Below are 23,945 nucleotides of genomic sequence, written 5' to 3'. Positions count from 1 at the left end.
CGTCGACTCGAACTACCTGCCTACCCGAGGGGAGACTTGAGAAATAGTGACGCATTTGGATAGGATAATACGATTGATGACGATGTGAGAATAATGGTTATGATATTGTTACGATTGTACTTTTTCGGTTTCGTGTAAGATGTGACGCTCAGTAAAAAGCGAAGTCAAGAAAAATTATACGAAGTCAGACGTCAGTCAGACGTGTGTCACACGTCTGTAATTTTCACGCCAGCCTTCCCTTGACATCAAATGGGAGGTGAGTTTAGTCATAGGTTAGTATCAACATTGTCGTACATTTTATATACATGTCTGTGCCAAGAATTTTCGAAATGGTTCATCTTTTTTTAAAATTTTCTGGTATGCATGTGCTACCTACTTACAGTTACGCGTGTGAACCAAGTGTGAACAACTTCAAAAAAGTTCAAGTCATGAGCTGCAGTTTGTTCAAGTCCGTTGAAACTCCGACGTCATGTTGAATTTTGAATTTCCCAACACGGAAATTCATTGTTCTTCCCTTCCAGCACATTGTCAAGTCAACAAACGGCCTCCTCCCTCAATGAACAGCCTTCTCTTTCCCTCGACGAATGGTCTCCTCACCGAACGCCTCCCCCCTCTCTCGACCAATAGCCTCCTGCCTCTCTCGATGGATGGCCTCCCCTTGGCGAATGGCCTCTCCCTCTCTCGACGGACGGCCTCTCGGCGAATGGCCTCCTCTCTCAACGGACGGTTTCCCCTCTCGGCGAATGGCCTCCTTCCGCTCTCGATGGACAGCCTGCTCCCTCTCTCAACGGACGGCCTCCTCCCTCCCTTGGCGAACGGCTTCCTCCCTCCCTTGACGAATGGCCTCCTGCCTCCCTCAACGAACGGTCTCGTCCTTCCCTTGGCCGATGGGCTCCCCTCCCTCAATGAACAGCTTTCCCCCTTCCTGACTAACAGCCTCATCCCTCTCTTGACGAACAGCCTCCTCCCTCCCTCGACGAACGGCCTCATCCCTCCCTCAATGAATGGTTCTCGTACTTCCCTCGACGAACGCCCCCCCCCCTCCCTCGACGAACGGTCCCTTTCTTCCCTTGATGAACAGTAGTCCCCTCATACTATACTTCGTAGGCTATAGGCCCACTACATGTATTCTTTAAAGTAGTCAAATACAATTTTATTCAGTCTATTTCCTGACCCAAATTGAGCCCAAGCAATCAATGACTGAGATATGACTATTACATGACTAAGATATGACTATTATATGACCAGTACATGACTGTGGCGTAATATATGATTTGCAGTGTGCAACTAATGTATGACTATTGTAATACGAGCGTAGTCAGAAACGCTTAAAAAAACGACATTTAGTCATACAACCTCAAATTCGTGACTTTCTTCTGACCAACTTCCGACTTCGCTCTTTACTGAGTGTGACGCGTTGACGTTTTGCGTTAAGTAATGTTTCTCTTCAGGCAACAAAGCTATGCATTATTACTGTGATGGTTGAACATCACTACGAAACATTTATATACCAGAGGCGCCGCTATCTACTTAGGGAAAATATATATAAGTCCCGGACACAAGACTTACTCCGAGTTGAGCTTGAGCTTCTCCTCCCAGATGATTTCCACTAGAGTTAAAACATAACTATCGGCCAGGTGATCAGGAAGAGCCTTCCTCAGCCACCTTTCAATTTTTTCCAACCCATAGCCGTTGTTGTGCATCATGTGTTCAATGTGAATCCGATGAACCTGTGCTACCCGCAAGGCGTTTACCAATATGTCGCACTCGAAGCGGTGACGCCGAAGGAGTTCTCGCAACCATTCCTCATCCCAGGCATCGTCGTGGTCCACACGAGTGCTAGTAGGGTTGGCAGGGGGCGGAGTTGCGACACTGGGCTCCAGTCGGGATGATGAAGCACTGCGGGACGAGGGAGGACCGCGAGATGACGATGGTGGCTGAGTGAGGGTGCGGTTCCATGTAAATGGTACGGAAGGTGGGGTTGGTGGAATGGAGACGACGGCCGAAGTAGAGGCGAGGCGGGAGCTCGTACCCTTTCCCCCTTTCTCGTTGGTTTCCTCGGGGTGTTCCCTCATTTTTCCTGTCCGTCGCTCTAGGCGGGCCGCGACATCATTTCCCACCCCCTCCACGTTGTCCCCAGTAGTAAAGCGCACTCGCTTCTGCGCTCGCTCGCTCCTGGCCTGGGTTTGAGAGGAACCGAATCCCGTCGACTTTAAAAAGTTAGTCAGTGAAGGAAAGGTTGCGATAAGAGGTACGTACCTGTGAATTTGACGCGGCTTTAGTCCCTGTTGCTGTCTGGGATAGGTATAAAGTTTAGTCCAAATGAATGAAGAAGAAATGATAAAAATTTACCTGCGAGTTCGGGGAGCCGTTAGTTTCCCTCTCGCTCTCGCTTTCGTCCCGACCTCTCTTGGACCGTAGTTGACCGGAATATGTCGAGGGATGACTGACTGAGGCCCTCCTACCCACTGATCGTTGCACAACGCGAAGCAGGTCTTGACAACGGGCTATCTTCTTGCGATCAAGGATTGGACTGAATGATCGTATAAATTCGTCGTTGTTGAACCACTGTTGATCGGCGGCGAGTTGGTCTTGACACTTATCGTAGTCGCCGTCGACTATCTTTCGCAACGTTTCAACGTCGCGATCAAATATAATGGCGACGGACTCGCGGAACTCCTGGCGCAGGTGGTTGATGAGGAAGCGGATCTTGCTCCGCTGTTCTGCTTTCAATTTTTTTCGCTTGCCATCTGCGCGAAAATCAAGAGGGCTAGTTTATTGATACTGTGAGTTGCGAATGAAAACTTGAGAAGAAGTACTCACGGCGTCGGGATCCCGTTTTGAGAACAGAATTGCGTAGTCGCCGGCGAGCACTGTGCGAGAGAGTTGGATATCGAGCGCGAGCAGCCCCGCGGAGTCAACGCATATAGCCAAGATTTTTCTGAAACATCACCGTCGTCCTCGAGCTCGTCGTCGAGTTCGTCCTCCTCGTCGGAATCGTCTCTGGGTGGGGCCATGTCGCACAAGATGGGGAAGGGATGTAAGCTGAAGGAGAGAGACGAGGGGGCTGACCACTAAGGCGAGGGGGCTGACCTTTTTATAAGTTTTGGACGCAGAGTAGATCCGGGCGGGTATTAGAGGATCGGTGAATCAAGACTTTGTCAAAACTAAGCGGCTGCGCCGGTGACCTTGGGTGATGTCGGGGTGAGAAAATGTCAGTTACCATGACCAGAACTTGAAGAAAGAAATCATTGCGTGACGCACCTTGACCTCCTTCCACTTGTCCGCAATTTCTTCCACCATCTCCCCATCCTCCTCCAAAATTTCCTCCAAGAGAGTATTGAAATATTGGATGAAGATCGATAACCACAACAATGTTGCAACGAGGTTACTCGACGCCCAAAGAGTTCGCTTTCCCATTTTGATCGGGGAAGTAGACGTAGACCCTGAGTTAATTGGAGGGTGTGAGGCAATCTTCGGGACGCTCACGACAGATCCTGAGTTTGTTGCACGTTACCGCGTTAGCGCCCATGGACATCCCTAGCCCCCAAGCGGTCTTTTCGGAAAAACAAATTTTATCCATGATCCATCCATCCATTGTTTCGTAAAGTTGTTTTCTTGTGAATCTTGTCTTTCAATGAAAGGTGCTGGAAACATGTTCGGTCGCTCAGAGGTTAGAGCAGAAATCGGGTTCGTTCCCCCTCCTCTCACCTTTCCTTTTTGCGTATCGTTGAACCTGTATGTAGATGACGCGATGGGGCGGGTAAGAGCCGTTGGAAGTGTTTCGGACGCGAAAAAACGAGGACGGGCGGTGAGCTCAGGGTTTGAGATGTGACCAAAAAAAATGTCATGTCAAAACACAAACAAATAGCAACTCCCGAAATTTGGTTGTGCAAAAATCAGTGCAAGTCGTACGCCAAGGGGCATTCCGCGATTCATTGCGGGGACGGATCTCGATGAGGGTGAGTTGTTTTACTTTTCTTGCCTCTGGAGAATATGGACTGAATTGAGGGAATCATGATGTAGGGGATCCGAGTAGTCCTGACGAACCAAGTTGGCCTGATCTTCACCACCGGCGCCTTCGCCTCCAACAACCCCGCTTTGCTAGACGCCTCAGTGGATCAAAATCGGGTATTGGAGGGAAGGGTGAGTTTGACTCTTCGCATTATTGCTTCCTTGAGTATCAATTGAACGGATTTGTTCGACATCGTAAGCCATCCACGAACAAGAACCAGGTACTTGATTTCATGAAAAGGATCTTGCTACTGATGATGCTTTTCGTAGGATCTCCTGCAGATTAACGGACAGAACACAACGATCATCGATCATCCCTTATACCGACACAGACTGATCAACTCGGATCTCGCAATTTATTTCGAAAAGAAACTTCGACTCGAAATTACCTGCCCACCCCAGGGGAGACTCAAGGCAAGTCCAATCCCTCCATGCGTGCGCGTATGTGAGTCTTCTTCTTACCGTCTTGGGATAGATAATCACCTCCAGTAGTCTACCACCCTTAGTGTGATGCATATGATAGAGGGTAACAATATCCGTTATATCTCCCCACCAAGTCCGGAGGTAAGTTCTCGTCGATCCTCTCAAGACAATGATATTTGCAATTCAACGACCCATAGATCACTACCGACGAATGAGTTTTGTTTCTTCCCCAAATCGACGGGGATCTGTGGTGCCTAACAGACAACGACCTATTTGCGTGCCGCTGTGCTCTTCCGACTGAATCATCGTGGGGTCTCTGGATCCGACAGTATCACTATCATTCGCGTCGGCAATGACAAGTTGCTGTCGTATGTAGCCCACACACGTACAAGGACGCGTACAAGTCTTTCGTGTGGATTGTGGTGTATATATATGCGTGCCTCTCAATCGATATCAATACACTCCTTGTCGTCCGTCACAAACGTCAAATGAAATACAACTTGATATACAGTTCTAGTAACGATACATAGATGGTGCAGGATAGTTATACATGAATAATTAAAATATCATATAGGATAGTTGGATGTAGTAAAGCATGGAAATTATAAGTCTGCACGCAGACGGGGGTGAAAGGAACAAGTTCGCAATCGCAGTCATCACCTCAACTGCCTCAACGCCTTGACAACATTTCCCATATCCTGCATATTCCACTCGCCACTCCACTCCCTCTCCTTCCTCCTGACACCATTCTCCCTCCTCCCCCACTCCGCCTCCATCTGACCAATTGGTTGATGCCTTGGAGAATCAAGCGACGTCGTTCCCCTCATCGCATACTGCGGCGTCGACGTCGGCGTGGGTATCGACCCCAACGTTAAACTCCTTGGTCTTCCACCCGCCCGTTTCTTCGACTGGGGCACAGGGGAAAGGACGACCGGCGCATCAGCGTGTATAGGCGCAGACACGCCCTTCTGCGTCGACGGACGTCGAGTCAAAGGGGGAGGATTCGAACCAAAAACGAGTTCAGGGGGGATATTCTCGCCCAATGTGCGTGTGAGCTTTGCCATCTTTCTCCTCCTATCGTTCAGCGTGGGAGACGCAGAGGCGTTAAAGTCGAAGGAGGATGTGATGGGCGAGTATCTCGCTTTCTTCGCCGGTACGGAGCGGAGTCGGAGGATGAGCGGTTGCGCGAGGGGACGTGCGCCTTTTTTCTTGGGTGTAGGTGTAGGTTTGGGTTGTTTGCTGTTGGGGGAAGTACTAGTAGGAAGATCGAGGGGGATAGGCTGGTATGGTGCCATGGGTGTTGTCGATGACACGATGACGTAGCTGTCTATCGATGAGCGGGATGAAGGGAACACGCGACCTTCGCGGCGGAATGATTTTGTGCGTGGAGAAACGGGAGGGATGACTTCGAGGACGAGCGGGGTCGCTCCGAGCATGGCGCCGAGTTTGCGTGTGGATCGGAGGAGTCGGGAACGCTGTTCGGCGTCGAGGGTGTTGGTGGTTAATGGGGGTGAATATGTCGTCATGATGAATGAATAGAACACGAAAAGGCGGGTGTGGACGAGCAGTAGAAGAAGAACAGCCGCAGTCAATGCTAAACTGTGTATCTTGAAGTGGGTCCAAGCAATCTTTAAAGCAGACGGGTTTGATAAGAGAAGAAAGACAATGGTGTGAACGTGGTCGGATGAAGAACAATTAAAAACGACATATTATAGACGGAGGAGCGTCATCGTGGGGTGCAAGCATTGTTCTCTCGGACACTCCACACCGGGCATTATTTACATACAAGGGTTGCCATCGCGAAGCGGCGGTGCTGTCACATGTCACGCGCTTCGATATGACGACTACGCACCTTGAGGCTGTCACCACTGCGTCACCAGTGCAACAACGTTCTTCTATTCAGGATAACAGTGCTGTTTGCTATACAGCGCAGTGCAAAAATGATTCACGGCTTGGAAAATTTACATGGTATTCGGGTCTTCGTTCTTATTCACCACGGACGACGACGACCAGCGACCGAAAAAAATTTGAAAGTCGGTATCAAGTCACTATTCCGCTCTTGACCGAACGACATAGTCAAGTTCTGTGGCTCGCGACGAGCCTTGACCTCACTATCGTCTGCCCTAGCTATAGTTGTATCCACTCATTGCTCCTCGCTCCCGCACGTGGCCGGGAGCTACTTGCACGTGATGCATAAACATACCACCGCTCGACCAGTTGAGACGAAGTTGGTAGCAAGCGCATCCAGAACGGCAAGAGAACAAGGATTCGACATCACTGCAAAAACCAAGCAATCAAGCTCCCCCAGTCGAGAACAATGCCGAATCGTAGCATTCAACACCCATGTTAGAACCCTCCATCTCGAAACGCTGGCCCTCTGCTCACACCCACTTTCCACTGATGTTTTCGGTATGTCAAACTGCCAAGTCGTGCTCCGTTTTGCGTTCCATACCCCTAAAATGATAATCAAACATGTACCTCTCGCAATAGGCCTTCTCCGGAACCGTCTACGTTAACCCTCAGCTAACCAAGGCAAAGGGCACAGGCGGCGCGGCCCACTGGCTCTATCGCAAGATTTCCGTCGACCGGTGGTGCACGCATCATCGGCGTCTCGACGACTGCAACCGAGGCCTCCAATGCCGTCCATCCTTGTCTGTCAACCTAATATTATGTGTTGCCAGATATTCGGCCCACCTAGGCCAGACACTCTTCTTTATCTCGTGCCTTTGAGTTGAGCGTGAGTTAATCAGACATTGATCTGGGCGAACGAAGGAATCGCCACGTACTCGAGGATCGGCCACTCGCAAAAGTCTACCTGTATTTCTTGGAGAACAGGAAAATTCTTGGCGTCGATGGCTTCAAAGAAACTGGCGTGAATTTTATGGTTGAATCTTGAATACTCGGAGTTAGTTCTAAGGATAATGGCTATTCGAAAGTATCAAACCTCTTGCCACCGATAGCTGGATTCCTCAGCAAGACGATCTTTGTGAGCTTCGACTGCGTGAATTGGCTGGCAGGATTGAGGAGACCTTGAGTCTGTAAAATTGTTATTCGAATATCAAAGGAAATCGCAAACGAGGCTCGAAACTATACATACATTGTTGAACACCCTCATAGTCAAAGAGACCAAGTTTGGACAAAGATCGAAGACGGAGAGGTTCTCTGCTCTCAGTTCATGCTCTAGTTCAATGTCCAATACACGTAGTTTGGAACCATGCGATGCCAGAAACAGCAGCGCTTTACCCTTCGACGACGGAAGGGACAAGGTATGGAACATTGGTAATCTAGAAATAGTCAATCACACCCAGTTCGCAACCGCCCGTAAGACATACTTCATCAATGAAAGCACCTTCAAGCACGATGGAGAGACCGCTGTCAGCTCAACGCGCTCCAGATTTGAGAGACTATCTCGGTTAATGTTCTTCGGACTGTCCGAAAATTCAACCAGAACCGCGCCTGCAAGGATGCGAAGCGCAGAAAACTTGAAGAAGACGGACGGGTTCTGCCGTTTCTTTGTCGGACTCTCGATACGAAGGTTACGAAGGGAAACGACGGTTGAACCACTTGCTGACGCCATAGATTCGAATACATCCCAACGAATGCGCGCACAGAATCTGGCTTCGCCTAAACCACACACGCGAACAACTCCCATCTTGTTCTCGTGGGCGACTGTGCCATCTTCGAAAATTTGCTGAAGAGTATCTTGTATATCACCTTGAATTCGGAGGGGATAGATGGCACCACCCGCCATGTACAGAGCTCGGAGACGCGTTCGCAGAGATGGATCCTCCTTAAGGCGGGCAGCAAAGCCACGTAGCCTTGAGTCCATATCTGTAAACATGGGATACGCATATAGATATGGCTCGACCAGCGTCTGCACAATTATCAGGAGTGTTTCATAAAGGTTATGAAGAGAAGGATTGAATGATTTCGAGACTTACTTTGAAGTATTTTGAGACATGACAAAGCGCTAAACGTGTTTTGTTCCATGTTATGACATCACCTGATGTCGGCAGGCGCTCATCTTCGAGGTCATTGATTCCAATTGCGAACTGAATGACCAAATCCCAGATGCGATCACGCAAGTCTTGCGATACGTGCGAAAGGGGCGTTATGCGCATGGGATTAGAGGTGAAGTTGCTAGGTATCAAGGTGGGGCCCAGACTTGAGTCATCTGATGGTTCAATCTCCACAGACGAACGTAAGTCTCTGCAAACCCGTAAGAATGTGAGATGGAGGCATCCTGACGGAGGAGAGAGATTCACTGACGGTGAGACCTCGTCGAAGACCACCAAACTCTGTAGCCTTGGGAGCTGTTGAAGCTGAGATAGAAAGGACGCGAAGGTTGTCGGTCGTAAGTGGATAGACTCGAGGGAGGTGCTGTCGCCAAGGATCCGAAGCCATGATGGGATGGAATAGTAAGTCCTGGTGAGTGCATTTACAGTTTTGAGGGATTTCGAGACAACCAAGGATTGTGCAAGTGAGTCCGCGCGAAGGGTGACATGGTGCTCTGAAAGATAGGGTAGATCAACCGTGGTCTGGTGCAGAATCATAAGTTCTACAAGAGCTCGTAGAGTGAATACACATACCAGTTTCGTCCATTTCTCCAAACAATTGAGTAGCGTCTCGGCGAGCTTGAGCACCTGGGCATTCCGAGCCTCGTACCAAGAATCATGCAACGTAACGCGCGACGGGTTAATACTCCAAAGCGAAAAGCACAGGCCAGATACGTTCGCCTCGGATCTCAGAGCCAATGTAATCCACAGATGAGCGATGTTCGGCGAGGCCTGGAGAATCGTCTTCATTGCTGCCCCATACCCTCCCTCCACGCGAAGCTTCTTGATGAATAGACCAAATGATTTGTTACTTTTCAGTGTGCGCTCTAAGGCTTTGGCCTGAGCATTGGACCGAAGGATGACGACACGATAGAGCAAGGGGGTGGAGACGCGCAGCCAGCTCTTGCAGACTTCCAGGACAACCGACGAAGATAGGGGAGAAAGGGAAAAAGGAGATTTTGCGAGGTCAGAAGAGTCTAAAAACTTTTCTTCACATACGTCAAGCAGCGGTGACAATATCTCCTTTAGAAGCTCATCAGGAAGTCATTCCGCCATCACACGATATCGATGGCGGAAGTCGAGAGGTTTGAAATTAGATTCGTGTTAGGTTCCGAAGGCCTACACAAACAAAGTCCGCAAAACATGGCATTGTGGCTTTCTCTTGGCTTTCTCTTGGCTTTCTCATTTTCTAGATGTGCGTCGCTAAATTCGTGGACACAAACAATCGCAGATTGACGCGCTCAGCTCTCTCCACTTCACGACCTCGGCACTCGCCATCACCACCCGCAACGATTTGTCAGGATGTTACGGAGGGACTGCATATAGGCGAGTTATCACCTCTTTTCTACCAGCGCTACGAGAAGTTGACTTTCCATTCATCCCTCTCTTCAGTACGCATAAACCTCAGACGGTCTTGTCCGCTTTTGACGGATCTATCTACTTGCACTTCCCTTCCCCTGCCTCACTCTAACGTGCTCCGCTACGCATACGAAACACCAAGCTAATTCAGGGGCACGAACAGGCAAAACCCGGGACCGTTTTTGCCTTTCCCAACTTCATCCTTTCAACATTCTCTCCGTTCTCAAATTTCGACTTCTATCGAGCTTTTTGTGGACCATACAGCTAATTTGCGGGGCGCAGTCGCTCTACGTGTGCCACCATTCCCTTTCCGACTCCGCCGACGCGGAGGTGTGCAAAACTGGTGGGAACTTCGAACTTGGGGTTTATTTGATGATTGAGCGGGCAGGGATCAGAGTTCATAGAGTTCTGAACGCGTGGCTTTGAATCGTTGCGCATTTCGTTTATGATCGATTCGCATTCACCTGATGGCTGATAGCTTTAGATTGGGCCCATACTCTGTTGATCGATGATCTGCGACTCACTATTGTTGTCGAGTCAATTCTCTTTTCCTTCATCCAACTTGGATAACTAATAGGTCTAGTTTCCGGCTTTTTGACGTCTACCTTGATGACGTCGAAAGAATTTGATAGAAATCCAAATGCTCGACGTCGACCGACTCTTTTCCCGTTATACTTGGATGACATAGCGGCACTTGAGAAGTACGTCGGCAAAGGATACCTCGTCTCCCCTTTTCGAGGGGCGAGAAGACGATTTTGACTTCCCAACGTAATTGTTCTCGTTTCTCAAGCTCATCCTTTCATTTTTTTTGGAGGGGATAGGAATTAAAAGCAGGAGTGTATTCAGGTGAGCATTGTGCGGAACGTCAGCAGAGTTCCATTTTACGCGACATGGCAGTTGGATACCAGCTGTTACAATTTAATCAAGAATTTAAGCTATGGCGGCGTTGATTCTCCGAGGGTTTCCAGCCGCAAGCCCGAGCCTGCAGGAAAGCTGGCAATACAATGTGCGTAAATTTCTCCAATCACAATCTCTCCGCAGCTGATGGGCCTCCGAAACGTCTTCATGAAAGAACAACAAGAGTCGTAAGTGCCCAGGGACGCGCTTATACATGCAGCATGAGACCGATCTGCGGATCAGATTTTGTGAGCGCAAGGTCTATGGTTATTTTTATCTCTTGTTTTATCGCTGCTATTTACTCCATTAACCGATGCGCAGTATAGGGCTCTGGAGGTGTGAAGGACCGAAAATTACCTCTGCAAGGTTTGGCAACTGGCCAAGACTTTCCGTTCGGAGATTTTTTTTTATTGCGCAGTCGTTTCTAAGGTCGTTTTTTCAGATACAATTCGTATAAAAGGTAACTCAGTGTTCAGACCATCTAATCCAACTTCTCTTTTCGTTCATTCTCATCCACTTATTCTCAGTCAAATGGCAGCCAATCGTTTCCTCACGCTCATTGCTTTCGCGCTTTGCGCCATTCAACTCGCAAACGCTGGTCCTATTCCCCTACCATCGACCTCTTGTGTCGCCCAGCAACCGGTATGAGGTTAATCTCAACACTGAACAAACTCTTATCTCTATGTCCAGCCCCCTTCCGCGATCGCGTCCGCGCCATCTGTGAACGGACCTGCACCGGTCCAAGTTCTTGATACTCATGCGCCAAAGTCTCCGGCTGATTCTGCGAAGGTAGCTTCTCCAGCGGATGGTCAGAGATTGGTACGAAGGTTTTAACTTCACGCAACCTACAATATCTGACCCAATCTTTGAAGTATCCTCCTCCAGTGAGCAGCCCCCCCGCTGGTCCAGCGCCAACGTACCTCCCACAGAGCAATCCTGCTCCCAAAGCTCCCAGCGGTCCTCCGACCTCCGCGACAAACGGCCCAGCGTCCAATGAACCACCCAAAGGAGCTTCCGCGCAAGGGTATCCTGCAGCTCCCGTCGTCCCGTCTTCCCTGCCTGGCGGTACCCCACCCGCCAAAGATTCCCCCCAGGACGACCGTGCTCCCAAGTACCCTGGTGGATCCGGTCCACCCACAGGGGGTCCGCTAACAAACAAGTCACCCGAAGTTGGACCTGGTGATCACCATGCGGTAAGAGGTCTAATCCTGTAATTCTTCGCAATATATTGATTATTTCGCTTCGCTTCCAGCTTCCTCCAGTTTATAGCGCTTCAGGACCTAATGCGCCGTCATCGATTCTTGCTGCCCCTGGTCCTTCGCCTACTGGTGCTCAAGGAGGTCCTGCGCAAGATCCTCAGACACCCACTGGCAGCAACACGCCAGGAGGACCTCTTCCTCCTCCTGCATCGTCGTCTTTCCCACCCGTCAATGGTCCCGCGCCTACTGGAGCTCAGGGTGGTCCTGCGCCATACTCTTCGCCACCCACTGGCAGCAACGCGCCAACTGATCCTGAAAATCAGGGCGGACCTGTCGCTCCTCCCGCGTCATTGACTCTCCCTCCTGTCAACGGTTCTGCACCTACTGGTGCTCAAGGAGATCCCACGCCAAACTCTCCTCCACCCAGCGGCGGTGACGCGCCAACTGATTCCAAGGAGTCAGGAGCACGTCCCCCTCCTCCTGCATCGTCGTCTCTTCCACCCGTCAACGGTCCTGCGCCTACTGGTGGTCAGGGAGGTCCCGCGCCATACTCTCCGCCACACACCGACAGCAACGCGCCAACTGAACTTAAAAATCAAGGAGGACCTGTTGCTCCTCCCGCGTCGATGTCTATCCCTCCCATCAACGGACCTGCACCCACTGCGGCTCAAGGAGGTCCAGCACCATACTCTTCGCCACCCACTGGCAGCAACGCGCCAACTGATCCTAAAAATCAAGGAGGACCTGTCGCTCCTCCCGCGTCGTTGTCTACCCCTCCCATCAACGGGCCTGCACCCACTGCGGCTCAGGGAGGTCCCGTACCATACTCTTCCCCATCCACCAACGGCCCTGCACCACATGATACCAAGCAAGGTTCCCCTGCCCAAGTTGATGTGAATCCTGCACCAGCCAACGGTCCAGCTCCAACAGCTTCAGTGACAGGTCCAGCATATGTTGCTGCTCCTCCTGCGGGGCAACCAAGCTCATCCCTTCCCCATGTTGGTCCAGCCCCATCCAATGCTCCAGCGTCTCCAGCGTCGACTAACGGCCCAGTTGCTCCCGCACCAAATGCAGGACCCGCCGTTCCTTCCGTCGCTCCTACAGCTCCACAGGACAACAACACCCCTTCCAAGTCCCCAGCGGGATCGGCTGGCAAAGGGTCAGGTGTTCCACTGCAGGAGGTGCGAACGCTTCAATTTCTACAACGTTTTCCTTAGTTCTTACGATTTTTTTTGTAGTGCACTTCTACGCCTGCTCACAAGGGTCCCGCTCCGGCTGCTACTCCGTCAGTTTTTTACCCTTTACTTTCTAAGCGCTTTCTGACGTGCCTTTTTTTACAGATCTATGCACACGTCTTAAACATGAACATTTTTAACGTTGATCTCTCTCTGGCTCCGAACCGTAATCACACTGTCGTTACAGCTTCGTCTTGGACATTTCATTTATTTACCTTACACTGGCATCCGTTAGTGAATCTGCAAGAATATATCGTGTTTGAATGCATATCATTCTTCGTGCGGAAGACCAGCGCACAGATAATTCGTCCTCGGGCGACGAAACCAATTTATGTAAGACATATGTCGACAAGAAAGTTTTCGGGATACGAGAACAGAACAAAATTGCGTCCCCTTCGTGGATGTTTTTTCAGTGGTTGATCAAGTGGCGAATCGCGTCTCTTGCGTGTCACTGGACGATTCCACTAAGGATTCTCCTCAGGCTTCGGAATAATCTTATTTGAAGTTTAAACACTTACACACAATTCAGGGAGCGCTGCTTAAATAAGCGGATTGCAATTACACACCCCAAGAGTGATGATATGAAGCAGCGCCTGAAGAATGTAAAGAGCGACGCAGGAATGAATAGGCTCAATATAGAAGCAAATGATTGAGACTCCTGACACGCACGAATTTAGTATGAGGAGGCTCATTAATTTGATTCGTATTTGTTTTTTTGCCGTTTTTCAGTTGGGCGGAGACGAGGGCTTGTCGCTGGGGGTATCGAAGTTTTCAACGATGCCGGGAAAGCCACTGGACCAAAAAAAATGGGTTGCGTTCCCTGATCCTAGCCAGTGGCCCACGAGTGAGTTAGGTCAATAGGAACTTGGGCATACGCACATTAAGCCCTTCCTTCCCAGAGCTGTGCGGGCACGATGCTGTGGCTGTGGTCCCTTTGTCCCCAAGTTCCGAAACGTCCTTCCGCATTGAACTTCCGATCAACTTCCGTCGGCCAACAGACATGGATGATGGCACATACGACTCGCTTCATCGGTACGGATCCGTTGGATAATGGACGAACATGGACTTCAAATGTAGCTTCGGAGGACGTGCCCCAGCTCAGGACGTTAGGTAGCAGCTGCTTGGACAATGGATATTTGGGTGGTGACTTTTACAACGAGGCTGCCAGCACGTGATCAACGCGTTTGTCACTTCAAGTTGAATTTCAACTTGTCAAGACAGCCTATCATCCATGCGCCACACCCCAAATTCTCGACACTTTCAGGCCAAATTTTTCCATGCCCGAGACTGAAACGGCAATTGCTTCATGCAACAATGGCGGCAGGCAAGAGCACAAAAAGATAGGGGACGGCGAGCAACGGGCTCAACTTAACGCCCCCTCCTCTGAACTTCAAAGTGAGGCCAAATGATATGACCTTCACTCATATCTGCTGAAACTGCTTTAGTTTACATTAATGGGCTGTCATCGCTTTGGTTTCCAACCCCACCCGGATCATCATCTCTGCCAGGGTGTCGCGTTGGTATCTTTCTCCTCGGCTATGAAACACGTATCGACTGTTTTCTTACTTAAGCCAAATGTGCCATGGGCAGCAATGCCATCGATCTCCTGTTGTTAGGCTACCACTTTCCCGGACACCAGGTCGAGGATATGGAAACTGAGGTGCGTTTACCATTTTTTCGTTCGAATGCAACAACCCATGCCTTCACGATCCAGCGCCATCTCGGTGTGCCAATTCACAAACTCCCGTCAGAACTTATCGCCGCCATCTTCCTCCTTTGCATTCCACGCAGTCCGAGCGCGGAGACGCCCAACCCAGCTCATGCGCCCCTTCTACTCTGCCACGTTTGCAAGGTCTGGCGTACGATAGCTCGTGGACTGCCGTTCCTTTGGAGGCAATTGACTCTACGTGCGGGCTATGCCGAAGTTCCCCGCGGAGAAGCAGACTTGGTTGATATCTGGTGCAGGAATGCGACCCCCTTTCCAATTGAGTTCAAGTTGAACTTGGCTTTGCATTCTCCACACACGACTTGGGATAAGATTGTCGTACAAGATAGTCTATCTCCAATCCTAGCTCCTTCTGCGCACCGCTTCATCTCTCTTGACCTGACGATCTCCACTTTCGTCAAGTTCCCTTTCAAACTTGAATTCTCTCTTCTCGAACGTCTCTCGCTCATCATCCAGGACGACTACCCTTCTGAAAAGCTTCTGCCCATCACGACATTTGCGGCGTCCCCAAAACTACGCTCTCTAAAGCTCTCCGTTTCTGCAGACATACTCTCCTCAAAACTAGTTTTACCTTTCTCACAAATCACGTCTTTAAACCTCGACGAAACCGAGGCTATCCCACCCAATACACTCCATTCCGTCCTCGCCGTGTCCTCTTCTCTGGAACACCTCAACGCAACAATCCGAAACCCAGACACCGCCCAAACCCCACCGCCCCCCACTCACACCATAACTCTCGACCGCCTTCAAACTCTCCTTATTACATTCCAAGAGAAACCAAATCAAACAACTACTACCCTATTCCATCTGACTTTCCGCCCATTAAACATGCCGTCCCTCAGGTCCCTCTCCTTGACCTCCCACGGTCTTCCAGGTGCGATTCCACTCCCCTGGCAAGACGACTCCAGCCTTTTCTTTGAGCATTCCTTGGGGAATATCACAAGCCTCACATTGAACCGCTACGAGTTCACGTGGGGCATGATGCACTTCCTACAGTGTACGCGCGCTGTGGAGAAGCTGGAGGTGGTTCTCGGTGATTTGGGTGGTATTGGGCTTTGGGAGGCGCTCGTCCGTCCCGGCTTGAACCTACTCCCTCAACTAGCACGGATAGATGTGGTACTTGGACGTGCGGGTTGTGCGACTTGGTCAATTGAGGTGTTGTGTGCAATGGTTTTGTCAAGGTGGACGCGCCTAGAAACCACGGGGTCTTTCTTACACTCTGTCTCAAATCCGACGCATTCCGTTACTTCTCCCTTGCGTAAGGTTCACCTACACCTCCAACCTCACCCCTCAACGGACTCCACGGCTCCTTGGGTCTATTCAACGGTTGCTTTGATCCACGCTCGGCTCGGGAGGTGTTCAGTCCAGGGTATGGGTTTGGAGGTGACTATTTGAGCGGAAGGTGCTGCTGCTGTGACCGTTCCCAAGGGGGCTTGCTGGTGACCTGGAGCTTCACGTTTCGTTTACCCATGGTGAAATTTGCGGCATATAAGGCGGTATCGGTAGTACCTGGCAGAATTGTTGCTGAAAGGGCCGATAATATCAGAAATATTCTGTCAGTAGAAGTTGGAATTCATCAGCAACGCGCAGAGGCATGCTACATATGAAGGAAAACTACCAATCCGTAAGCGACATGAAACTAGAATCTGGAGGTCCTTCTGTTAAACCAAATGTATATACTTCGCCGTAGTGTGGGGTCACTTCGTCATTATTGGTATCACAAAAGAGGGAGGGGGTAATTGCAACGGACGTCGAACGAGCAGGAGTCCGGGGAACCGCATCAAACATAAACACCGTGAAGTCGACCTATTTTCCAAAAATCAAAGCGACTAACAGAAATATAAGAGTTTTCAAACTACAATGGTTGGGCCAAAACCCATTAGCAAGGAGCTACGGATGCGAGCTGCAACAAAAAAGTGTGGACTAATCCGGAAGTGGGCGGCGCACTGTCGCCGGAGTTCGCGGAACACTGCCGCCGAACAAGTCCACATCGTTTCCTCCATCAACGTCGTCCTTTCGTCTAACACCAACGGTTGGTGTTTCACGTTTCTTCCTCCACGCACCGGGCGGAATCTACCAACGACCTCGTTCTACTTTGAAGATCTGTCGTTTTGGCACAGTGCTTTTCGACAGGTCACTGTGACGGAAATTGACTTCACTGAATGCCAGTCGTCAGTCCCTTCTCAACTCGATTTGCTTGTCAGAGACCACCCTCCCGCACCATATTCTAAGAACTTTAACACAGGGATTGTCGGTGTGCCTGACCAGACTACCAACGAGATGACTGGGGACACTACAATCCGCGATTCCAACGCTGAATCCAACAATATGACCAACGATGACCACTCGTTAATAAAATGCAGTTGTGGTATGCCCTCTGCGTGTTGAATCGTAGTTTTGTCTGACCGACGCCTCGCAGAATGCACAAATACAGTTGAGGGAAGGACGGAAAACAATATTGGTGGGGCGCAAAATGAGGCCAATTGTGGTGTGTACGGATCCTCCAGATTATGCTTGAAGTGAACGTTGAAGGCTGACTTTATAGGACGGATGATTCAACCTCAATTCTATGTAAAATATGATAAATATCATGAAAGGGAGGACTCGGATGACGAGCGAGAGTGCTCGTCTAGTCCCTGTCAAGCACCGTGGGGTTACTATGAGGGGTTCAACCACGATTTTTCATCTGCATCGGCTCCTGTGGAGCTCATGTCTACGAGTCCCGATACTTGCGAGCGAGGGCATTCTCAACGCGTGCTCTATTCGTGTCACCCCCAAAACAATGGCGCGTACATCAACAAGGAATTCCACAAGGGAACTCTTATTGATTCAGATAAAGAAGGGTGTAGCAAGTGCCCCAAGGTACCAACACGTCGCATTCTTCAACCCCTACCCGTTTCGGATTCTGTTGAACCGACTCATGGGACGACTGCCCCATAAAGGCCTTCACATCTCCCGATATGCATCACTCAAGTCACCGGCAGATTTCCTTCTGTCTCTCTCTCATCATTGCTACATCATACGTATTCGACGATATCAAGTGTGGCAGTAATACTTTTTCTGAATGAATAACTGTCAAATTGTTACCTACACTCGTTAGGTCAGGTCTCGAAGCGCGTTCAAAAGTGGGGATCTGGCGGTGGGGCGTAAACCGCCGATAAACCATTGACTGATTTTAAATAGGTAGGTAATGCGTATAAATTACCCGTTAATAACTGGTTACTATTTCTGTGGACCAGCCACAGATATTTCTAGGGTGACGATCAACCTCCCGATTCCTCAGTTTTTATTTTATTCTACACTCCGAAATAAATCAACTGAGGAAGCATATAAAAGGATATGCGACTTACCGGCCTCTCCGAATCAACGGAAGCATAGGTGAGCGCCGCTGCAAAGACGGATATCGCAATGAGGGATGGGAGGATGGCGAAGACGAGGAGGGAGGACGACAAAAGTGCAATTGCGGGAGAAACGCCAATGTCACTGGGGAATGGTACCAGGGAAAAAGGTAGCTTTGGAACAGGGGGAGCGAAGTCTACACTTTCGTGATGGCGTGAACGTTTGTGGGATCGACTTCGGGAACTGGAAGAACGCCTGGACTTTGACCCTTTCCCCTCTACCGGGTTCTGAGACTGTGAGTGGTTCGTCTGCTCGACCCAGTGAGCTACTCGACGTTGTGTGTCCATGTAGCAGCCGTATTTCGCGTCGTCGATGGGGTAAAATTTCTGTTCGATGGCCTGCATGTTGTGGGAGGTGATAAGGACGAAACGAAGGCAATGTGGAGTCATTTATTAACTGGGCCAGCAGACTAACGCGTTCAAAACGCATTGCGTCGACGTGTCCGTCAGTGAGCTTCAACCTGGCATCCTTCACGATCAGGGCGATCATGTGTCTGGCGGCGATGCACGTGAACAAAACGCTCTTCATCAGCGCCTCGTGGTCAACTTCGCTTGACGCCACAAAAGAATATTTCTTTGGCTCTGCATCATTTTCAATTTTGCGATGATAGACCAATCGTGTCGACGGGAAATTTGGAATGAATGAGAAACACCATTGTCAATTATGTAAAATGGGAGGAATAAAGGATCTCGAAAAAATACCCGGATGCAGGTTTGAGACGACGCCAGCAGGATTTGAACCTGCGCCCTCAAAGATCTTGCCCTAGCATGTAGCGAGGCACGAGTGGAATGTTAGGGTGCTGTCTTTGTACAGGGCATGTGATAGTCTATGTAAGCAATCTCTCTCTCTTCCTTACCGTCACTATTACAGCCCCTCTGAGGACTGGGCTTGCCTTTCGTTTTTCTATTTTCCCTGCCAACTCTCGTTTGCTCACACTCTTTTCAGAACATCTTGCTCACATTCGTCATTTTGGGACTACCAAATGCCACGTATCACGCTGGACCCCGCGTTGGAGGTGAGGCCAGACTTCACGTCTCCAGCTTTCGATGCTGTCTGCACGGCTGTGGCAACAGCGGAGGGCATAGAGAAGGCGGTGGTGGCTACCCGACTCGCGGATGCCTGGGACGTGGACAACGACGCCAGGAAGGAGTTATGGGCGGAGCAGGTGAGGGAGGATGCGGCTGCTGCTGAGGAAGACAGGTTAGCTCAGGAGGCGGAGGAGCTGCGTCAGCTCGAGGAACTCAGGAAGGAGGAAGAGGCGGAGAAGAAGGACAAGGAGAAGAAGCGACCCAAGTTGAAGGGGATCGCCCCCAACATGCCGGTGGGAAACGTCCCACCGCTTCGCCCGTCCCGCTATGCAATTCACAAGCTGGACGAGCGCGAGTACGTAGAGCTGTACTATTTCACCACAGAAGGGTGCGAGGATGCGGCGAGGTTTGACCGAACCATAGCCCAGGACGCTTTCGCCTTCACCAAGGCAGACAATGCCCTCCTTCTGAAGCCCATGGCATCGCACAAGCCGTCCACGAAGGTAATCCCAGACGAGGACCTTTCTTGGCGCCAGATGTCGATGGCGAAGACCTGCCTGCTCCACCACATGGCCCAGACTGATTGGCCTGAGGACCTCGTCATCGCCCTCGCTGAGTTTTACCTCAGCCTTGAGTGCCACCCCACGCGAAGGGAAGTGGATGGCGACACAGTCCTGCTGCACTACCAAGCCCAGGTCCGGCGGGAGTGGCACGAGGCCCTCCGCGATGCTGCCGATGACCATGTTTTTAACATTGGCATCATCAACAACAGACGCGTGGAAGCCATTGGTTCCGTGCTGTGGAACGCGAGGCGCACTGAGGGCGTGCTCAGGTCAGTACCGTTTCCTTTCATTGTGGTGTGCACACAAGCTGACAAGTTTCTCCCCTTTTTTCTCTCCTTTTGCCTCCCTTTGCACGTTGCCACCTATCTTGCGCCCATGCTCCCTTGCACCCTTGCACCCCCCCCCCCTTTTTCTTATGCTCTACGCGCCCTTTGCACCCGTGCCTTTGCTTCCCTTCTTGCGCCCATGCACCCATTCTGTTTACCTAACTGCTACCCTGTTGCGACCCCCGTGCTTATTCCTTCCCCCCCTGCCTGCTGCCTCTGACCCGCCAACGGCAGGCTCGAGGAGCAGTTTGCTCAGACCACCCTAGTCCCAGATAATGCCAAGGGCTCTCGCGCCCAGGGACCAAAGCGAGGGCGCTCGTCTTCCCCATCTGCTGAGCAGCGAGGGCAGCCAAGCCAGCACAACGCAAACCGCCCAGCAAGGCGGGCACGTCGCTCCCCCAGCACATTGCAGCTTCCCAAGTCCTCCTCGCCTTCGAAGGATACCAGACGTCGTCGTCCAGGAAGGGGTGCTACAAATAACCAGCAGTCTTTTCAGACGGGTGCAGCCGGAGATGGAGCCTTATCCGCCTGCACCATATGCCTGGGCCGTTACCCTCACGACATCTTCAACTGCGCATTGGACACCCTCTGGGATGGCACCCCAGTACGCTGCCGCAAGAATGGCCAGGGTCGTCTCATCAACCCAGCAGGGAGCATCCTGTGCTCCGACTGGCAACGGCCGAACGGTTGTTCCTCCACCACCCACGACTCTCGACACGAGTGTTCGGGGTGTGGGCAGCAGGCTCACGGGGCTCAGAACTGCCCTCGAGCTCAGAAGGCTTGATGCAGCATCGCCCTACAAGCCAGAGACCTGGCAGAGGCACCTTCATGAGGCTGGCCTCCAGGGCAAATACCCTGACTTGCCAGATGGCCTCAGGTTTGGCTTCAGTGCTGGCATCCCACGTATTTTTCAGACCTTCGCTCCCCCTAATCATTCGTCTATTACCTTACACAGCACGGAATTTAATGACATTATTCAAACTGAGTTCCAAAAGGGGCGTTATTTTGGCCCCATCACTCGTGCGGAAGTCGAGTCCCTTATTGGGCCCTTCCAAACTTCTCCACTTAGCATCATTCCCAAACCAGGACGACCGGGGAAATTCAGAATCATCCAGAACCTGTCGTCGCCGCATTCCCCGCGCGACTCCATCACGTCCATCAACAGCGCGATTGACTCCAATCAGTACCCATGCACATGGGGTACTTTCTCTGTTATCTGCCTCCTTATACGGCGCCTCCCCCCAGGATCCCAGGCAGCTGTACGCGATGTCAAGGAGGCCTACAGGACCGTCCCCATCAAACCAGACCAATGGCCTGGGCTCGTTGTCCGGCTCGACGAGGGGGACAGTTTTGCGATTGACACACGAGATTGTTTTGGCCTGGCATCAGGTGGTGGCGTTTACGGCCGCTTGGGTGATGCAGGCACACAAATCATGCGCGCGCGTGGCATCGGGCCCATTTCTAAATGGGTCGATGATCACATTTTCTTCCGGATTTTACGATCCCACCTGGAGGAATACAACCTCAGGCGCAGGAAATGGGCGCAGGACATCGCAGGAAACGGCGGAGAGCTCCACGACGGTGGCCGTCTCTGGTTCAAGGGCGCTGTCATGCCTGATGATCAGCCTGAGGAGTTTGATGAGGATGCGTCCTTCACTTTCTGTGACCTATCGCAAGCATCTGAAAGGTTCGTTTCCTTTTTAGTTCTTCCCCCTCTTGCCCTTGTGCTCCCCCTTCTTTGCTGCCTGCTGACCATGCCTCAGATCCCAGTCAGACAGGCTTTTCACATACTGCATGGCGGACATCAACGCCTTATCCGACGATCTGGGAATCCCCTGGGAGACTGAAAAGGATATCCCTTTCAGTGATGTTGCCCCCTTCATCGGTTTCTCATGGGACCTCACCAACCGCACGGTCAGCCTGCCTGACAGCAAGAAAGAGAAGTACCTTCAGGCCATTCAGGAATGGGAGGCGAAGCCCAAGCACACCTTGGATGAAACCCAAAAGCTTTATGGAAAGCTTTTGCACGCCTGCCATGTGGTGCCTGCAGGACGCGCGTACCTCACCAACCTGGAGGCCTTCATGGGGATCTGTCACGACCGTCCTTTCCGCCCGCATTACCCACCCCGTCGAACTCCGAGCGATTTATCGTGGTGGAAGGAAAGACTCACACAGCCTGCCGTCAGCAGGCCCATCCCCGGCCCCCTCCCCATCATCGACACCGACGCTTACTCAGATGCTAGCTCGGAAATTGGTATTGGGATCACAATCAGAGGCAGGTGGAGGGCCTGGAGACTCTTGCCAGGGTGGAAAGAGGACGGCAGAGACATTGGTTGGGCTGAAGCAGTTGGTTTCTGGTTTCTCGTCCTCACGCTTGTCCCTTCCGCGCCCAGAGGCACGCACATCAAAGTCTTTGGAGACAACAGAGGCGTCGTCGAAGGCTGGTGGAAAGGCAGGAGCCGGAACAGATCCACAAATGAGGTCTTCAAGCATGTCCATGCCCTCTCTGAAGAGGAGGGCGTCCACTTCCACACGCGATATGTTCCCAGCAAAGAAAATCCAGCGGACGGCCCCTCCAGAGGAGAGCACTATCAAAGTTCTCTCCTCCTCCCTGCAATCGTCATACCCTCTACGATCAGACAATATGTCTGTGACTTCGACGCGCCTTGCACACCAGCTGAGTCGCACCTTATACGACAGGGCAAGGCCCCAACACCCCTCCCAAGAGTCGACCGCGCGTATCTCCAGCAAGGGCGGGCAGAGATCAACCACACTTTCGAGCAGCATGCCAAAGCCACATTCGCCCACACGCAAGGGTGGTTCGATGTTTAAGCGCTTCCCTCGAGCTCTTCAGCACACGCCCAGCACTGCAAAACCAGCACGCTATGCAAAAGATTTATGCCCTCTCCCATCCCCACGCCGCCCACATGTGCTCGCCAGCGAGCGCCTGCAATCCTGGATCCCCCTCAACGGGCGAGAGTCTGCTGAGGTCCCCCCGTCGAACCTGGGGCCTGAGGACATCCGCCAAATAGCCATCGTGATGGGGAAGTCCTGGGAGGAGTCGACTCTGGCCACTTATGGCTCAGGTCTTTTAAATTTCCATGTCTACTGTGATCAGAAGGAGGTACCAGAGGACCAGCGAGCGCCGGCCAGCCCCTTGCTCATCAGTGCCTTTGTCTCCTCGTTGGCGGGGGCTTACTCAGGAAGCACCATCGACAATTATGTCTGCGGCATCCGGGCATGGCACATTCTTCATGGTGTCAAGTGGCAAATGGATACCGCAGAGTTGGAGACACTGCTCAGGGCAGCTGCCAAGACCACCCCTTCGTCCTCCAAGAGGAAGAAGAGGGTGCCCTACACACCGAACTTCATTCTTGCAATACGGAGCCAGCTTAAGCTGGACCAGCCACGGGACGCCGCCGTTTACAGCTGCCTCACCACCACTTTCTACTCGGCTGGGCGCTTGGGGGAATTCACAGTCCCCAACCTTTCCGCTTTCAACAGAGAGGCCCATGTCAAGCCATCCGATGTCAGAGTCGAGTTTGACCGGAATGGCCTCAAATCGACTGTCTTCCGCATCCCCAGAACAAAGTCCTCCCCACAGGGCGAGGATGTATCATGGTCCAGACAAACAGGAGATACCGACCCCGAGGCAGCCCTCACCCACCACATGGCAGTGAACAAGCCCCCTGCTGATGGGCATCTTTTCTCTTATCTCAAC

At 51.4% G+C, this 23,945-nt stretch overlaps 8 protein-coding genes across 8 annotated transcripts; 4 read left to right on the top strand and 4 right to left on the bottom strand.

Annotated features, from left to right (window-relative positions):
• Positions 1 to 1,214: 1,214 nt before the first annotated feature.
• On the bottom strand, positions 1,215 to 3,017 carry LACBIDRAFT_321317 (uncharacterized protein; the record flags this gene model as incomplete). Its single annotated transcript, XM_001873650.1, has 5 exons — positions 1,215 to 1,233; positions 1,570 to 2,210; positions 2,260 to 2,295; positions 2,353 to 2,770; positions 2,824 to 3,017. 5 exons carry the CDS (start codon positions 3,015 to 3,017, stop codon positions 1,215 to 1,217), a joined length of 1,308 nt encoding a protein of 435 aa, XP_001873685.1.
• A 638-nt stretch (positions 3,018 to 3,655) lies between these two features.
• Positions 3,656 to 4,914, top strand: LACBIDRAFT_291919 (uncharacterized protein; the record flags this gene model as incomplete). The annotated part of the gene is made up of 7 exons (XM_001874283.1): positions 3,656 to 3,738; positions 3,872 to 3,962; positions 4,027 to 4,146; positions 4,215 to 4,235; positions 4,285 to 4,455; positions 4,507 to 4,578; positions 4,635 to 4,914. 7 exons carry the CDS (start codon positions 3,656 to 3,658, stop codon positions 4,650 to 4,652), a joined length of 576 nt encoding a protein of 191 aa, XP_001874318.1. The 3' UTR covers positions 4,653 to 4,914.
• Positions 4,915 to 5,093: 179 nt separating this feature from the next.
• LACBIDRAFT_301869 (uncharacterized protein) lies at positions 5,094 to 6,036 on the bottom strand (the record flags this gene model as incomplete). The annotated part of the gene is made up of 1 exon (XM_001873649.1): positions 5,094 to 6,036. The coding sequence occupies exon 1, from the start codon at positions 5,961 to 5,963 to the stop codon at positions 5,094 to 5,096; it is 870 nt and encodes a 289-aa protein (XP_001873684.1). The 5' UTR covers positions 5,964 to 6,036.
• Positions 6,037 to 7,037: 1,001 nt separating this feature from the next.
• On the bottom strand, positions 7,038 to 9,642 carry LACBIDRAFT_301868 (uncharacterized protein; the record flags this gene model as incomplete). The annotated part of the gene is made up of 9 exons (XM_001873648.1): positions 7,038 to 7,161; positions 7,224 to 7,328; positions 7,382 to 7,473; positions 7,535 to 7,721; positions 7,770 to 8,311; positions 8,379 to 8,646; positions 8,707 to 8,975; positions 9,027 to 9,515; positions 9,622 to 9,642. The coding sequence occupies 9 exons, from the start codon at positions 9,640 to 9,642 to the stop codon at positions 7,038 to 7,040; spliced, it is 2,097 nt and encodes a 698-aa protein (XP_001873683.1).
• Positions 9,643 to 11,279: 1,637 nt separating this feature from the next.
• On the top strand, positions 11,280 to 13,306 carry LACBIDRAFT_301867 (uncharacterized protein; the record flags this gene model as incomplete). The annotated part of the gene is made up of 6 exons (XM_001874282.1): positions 11,280 to 11,390; positions 11,439 to 11,567; positions 11,621 to 11,941; positions 12,001 to 13,128; positions 13,186 to 13,232; positions 13,288 to 13,306. 6 exons carry the CDS (start codon positions 11,280 to 11,282, stop codon positions 13,304 to 13,306), a joined length of 1,755 nt encoding a protein of 584 aa, XP_001874317.1.
• A 1,458-nt stretch (positions 13,307 to 14,764) lies between these two features.
• On the top strand, positions 14,765 to 16,303 carry LACBIDRAFT_301866 (uncharacterized protein; the record flags this gene model as incomplete). The annotated part of the gene is made up of 2 exons (XM_001874281.1): positions 14,765 to 14,842; positions 14,897 to 16,303. The coding sequence occupies 2 exons, from the start codon at positions 14,765 to 14,767 to the stop codon at positions 16,301 to 16,303; spliced, it is 1,485 nt and encodes a 494-aa protein (XP_001874316.1).
• Positions 16,304 to 16,768: 465 nt separating this feature from the next.
• Positions 16,769 to 17,848, top strand: LACBIDRAFT_321313 (uncharacterized protein; the record flags this gene model as incomplete). Its single annotated transcript, XM_001874280.1, has 3 exons — positions 16,769 to 17,276; positions 17,304 to 17,396; positions 17,454 to 17,848. 3 exons carry the CDS (start codon positions 16,769 to 16,771, stop codon positions 17,846 to 17,848), a joined length of 996 nt encoding a protein of 331 aa, XP_001874315.1.
• Positions 17,849 to 18,171: 323 nt separating this feature from the next.
• On the bottom strand, positions 18,172 to 18,651 carry LACBIDRAFT_301865 (uncharacterized protein; the record flags this gene model as incomplete). Its single annotated transcript, XM_001873647.1, has 2 exons — positions 18,172 to 18,204; positions 18,259 to 18,651. The coding sequence occupies 2 exons, from the start codon at positions 18,649 to 18,651 to the stop codon at positions 18,172 to 18,174; spliced, it is 426 nt and encodes a 141-aa protein (XP_001873682.1).
• Positions 18,652 to 23,945: the final 5,294 nt, after the last annotated feature.

Source organism: Laccaria bicolor, genomic scaffold, assembly GCF_000143565.1.
Source record: "Laccaria bicolor S238N-H82 LACBIscaffold_1 genomic scaffold, whole genome shotgun sequence".
NCBI lineage: Eukaryota > Fungi > Basidiomycota > Agaricomycetes > Agaricales > Hydnangiaceae > Laccaria > Laccaria bicolor.
This window is presented reverse-complemented; position numbering and strand designations above follow the sequence as displayed.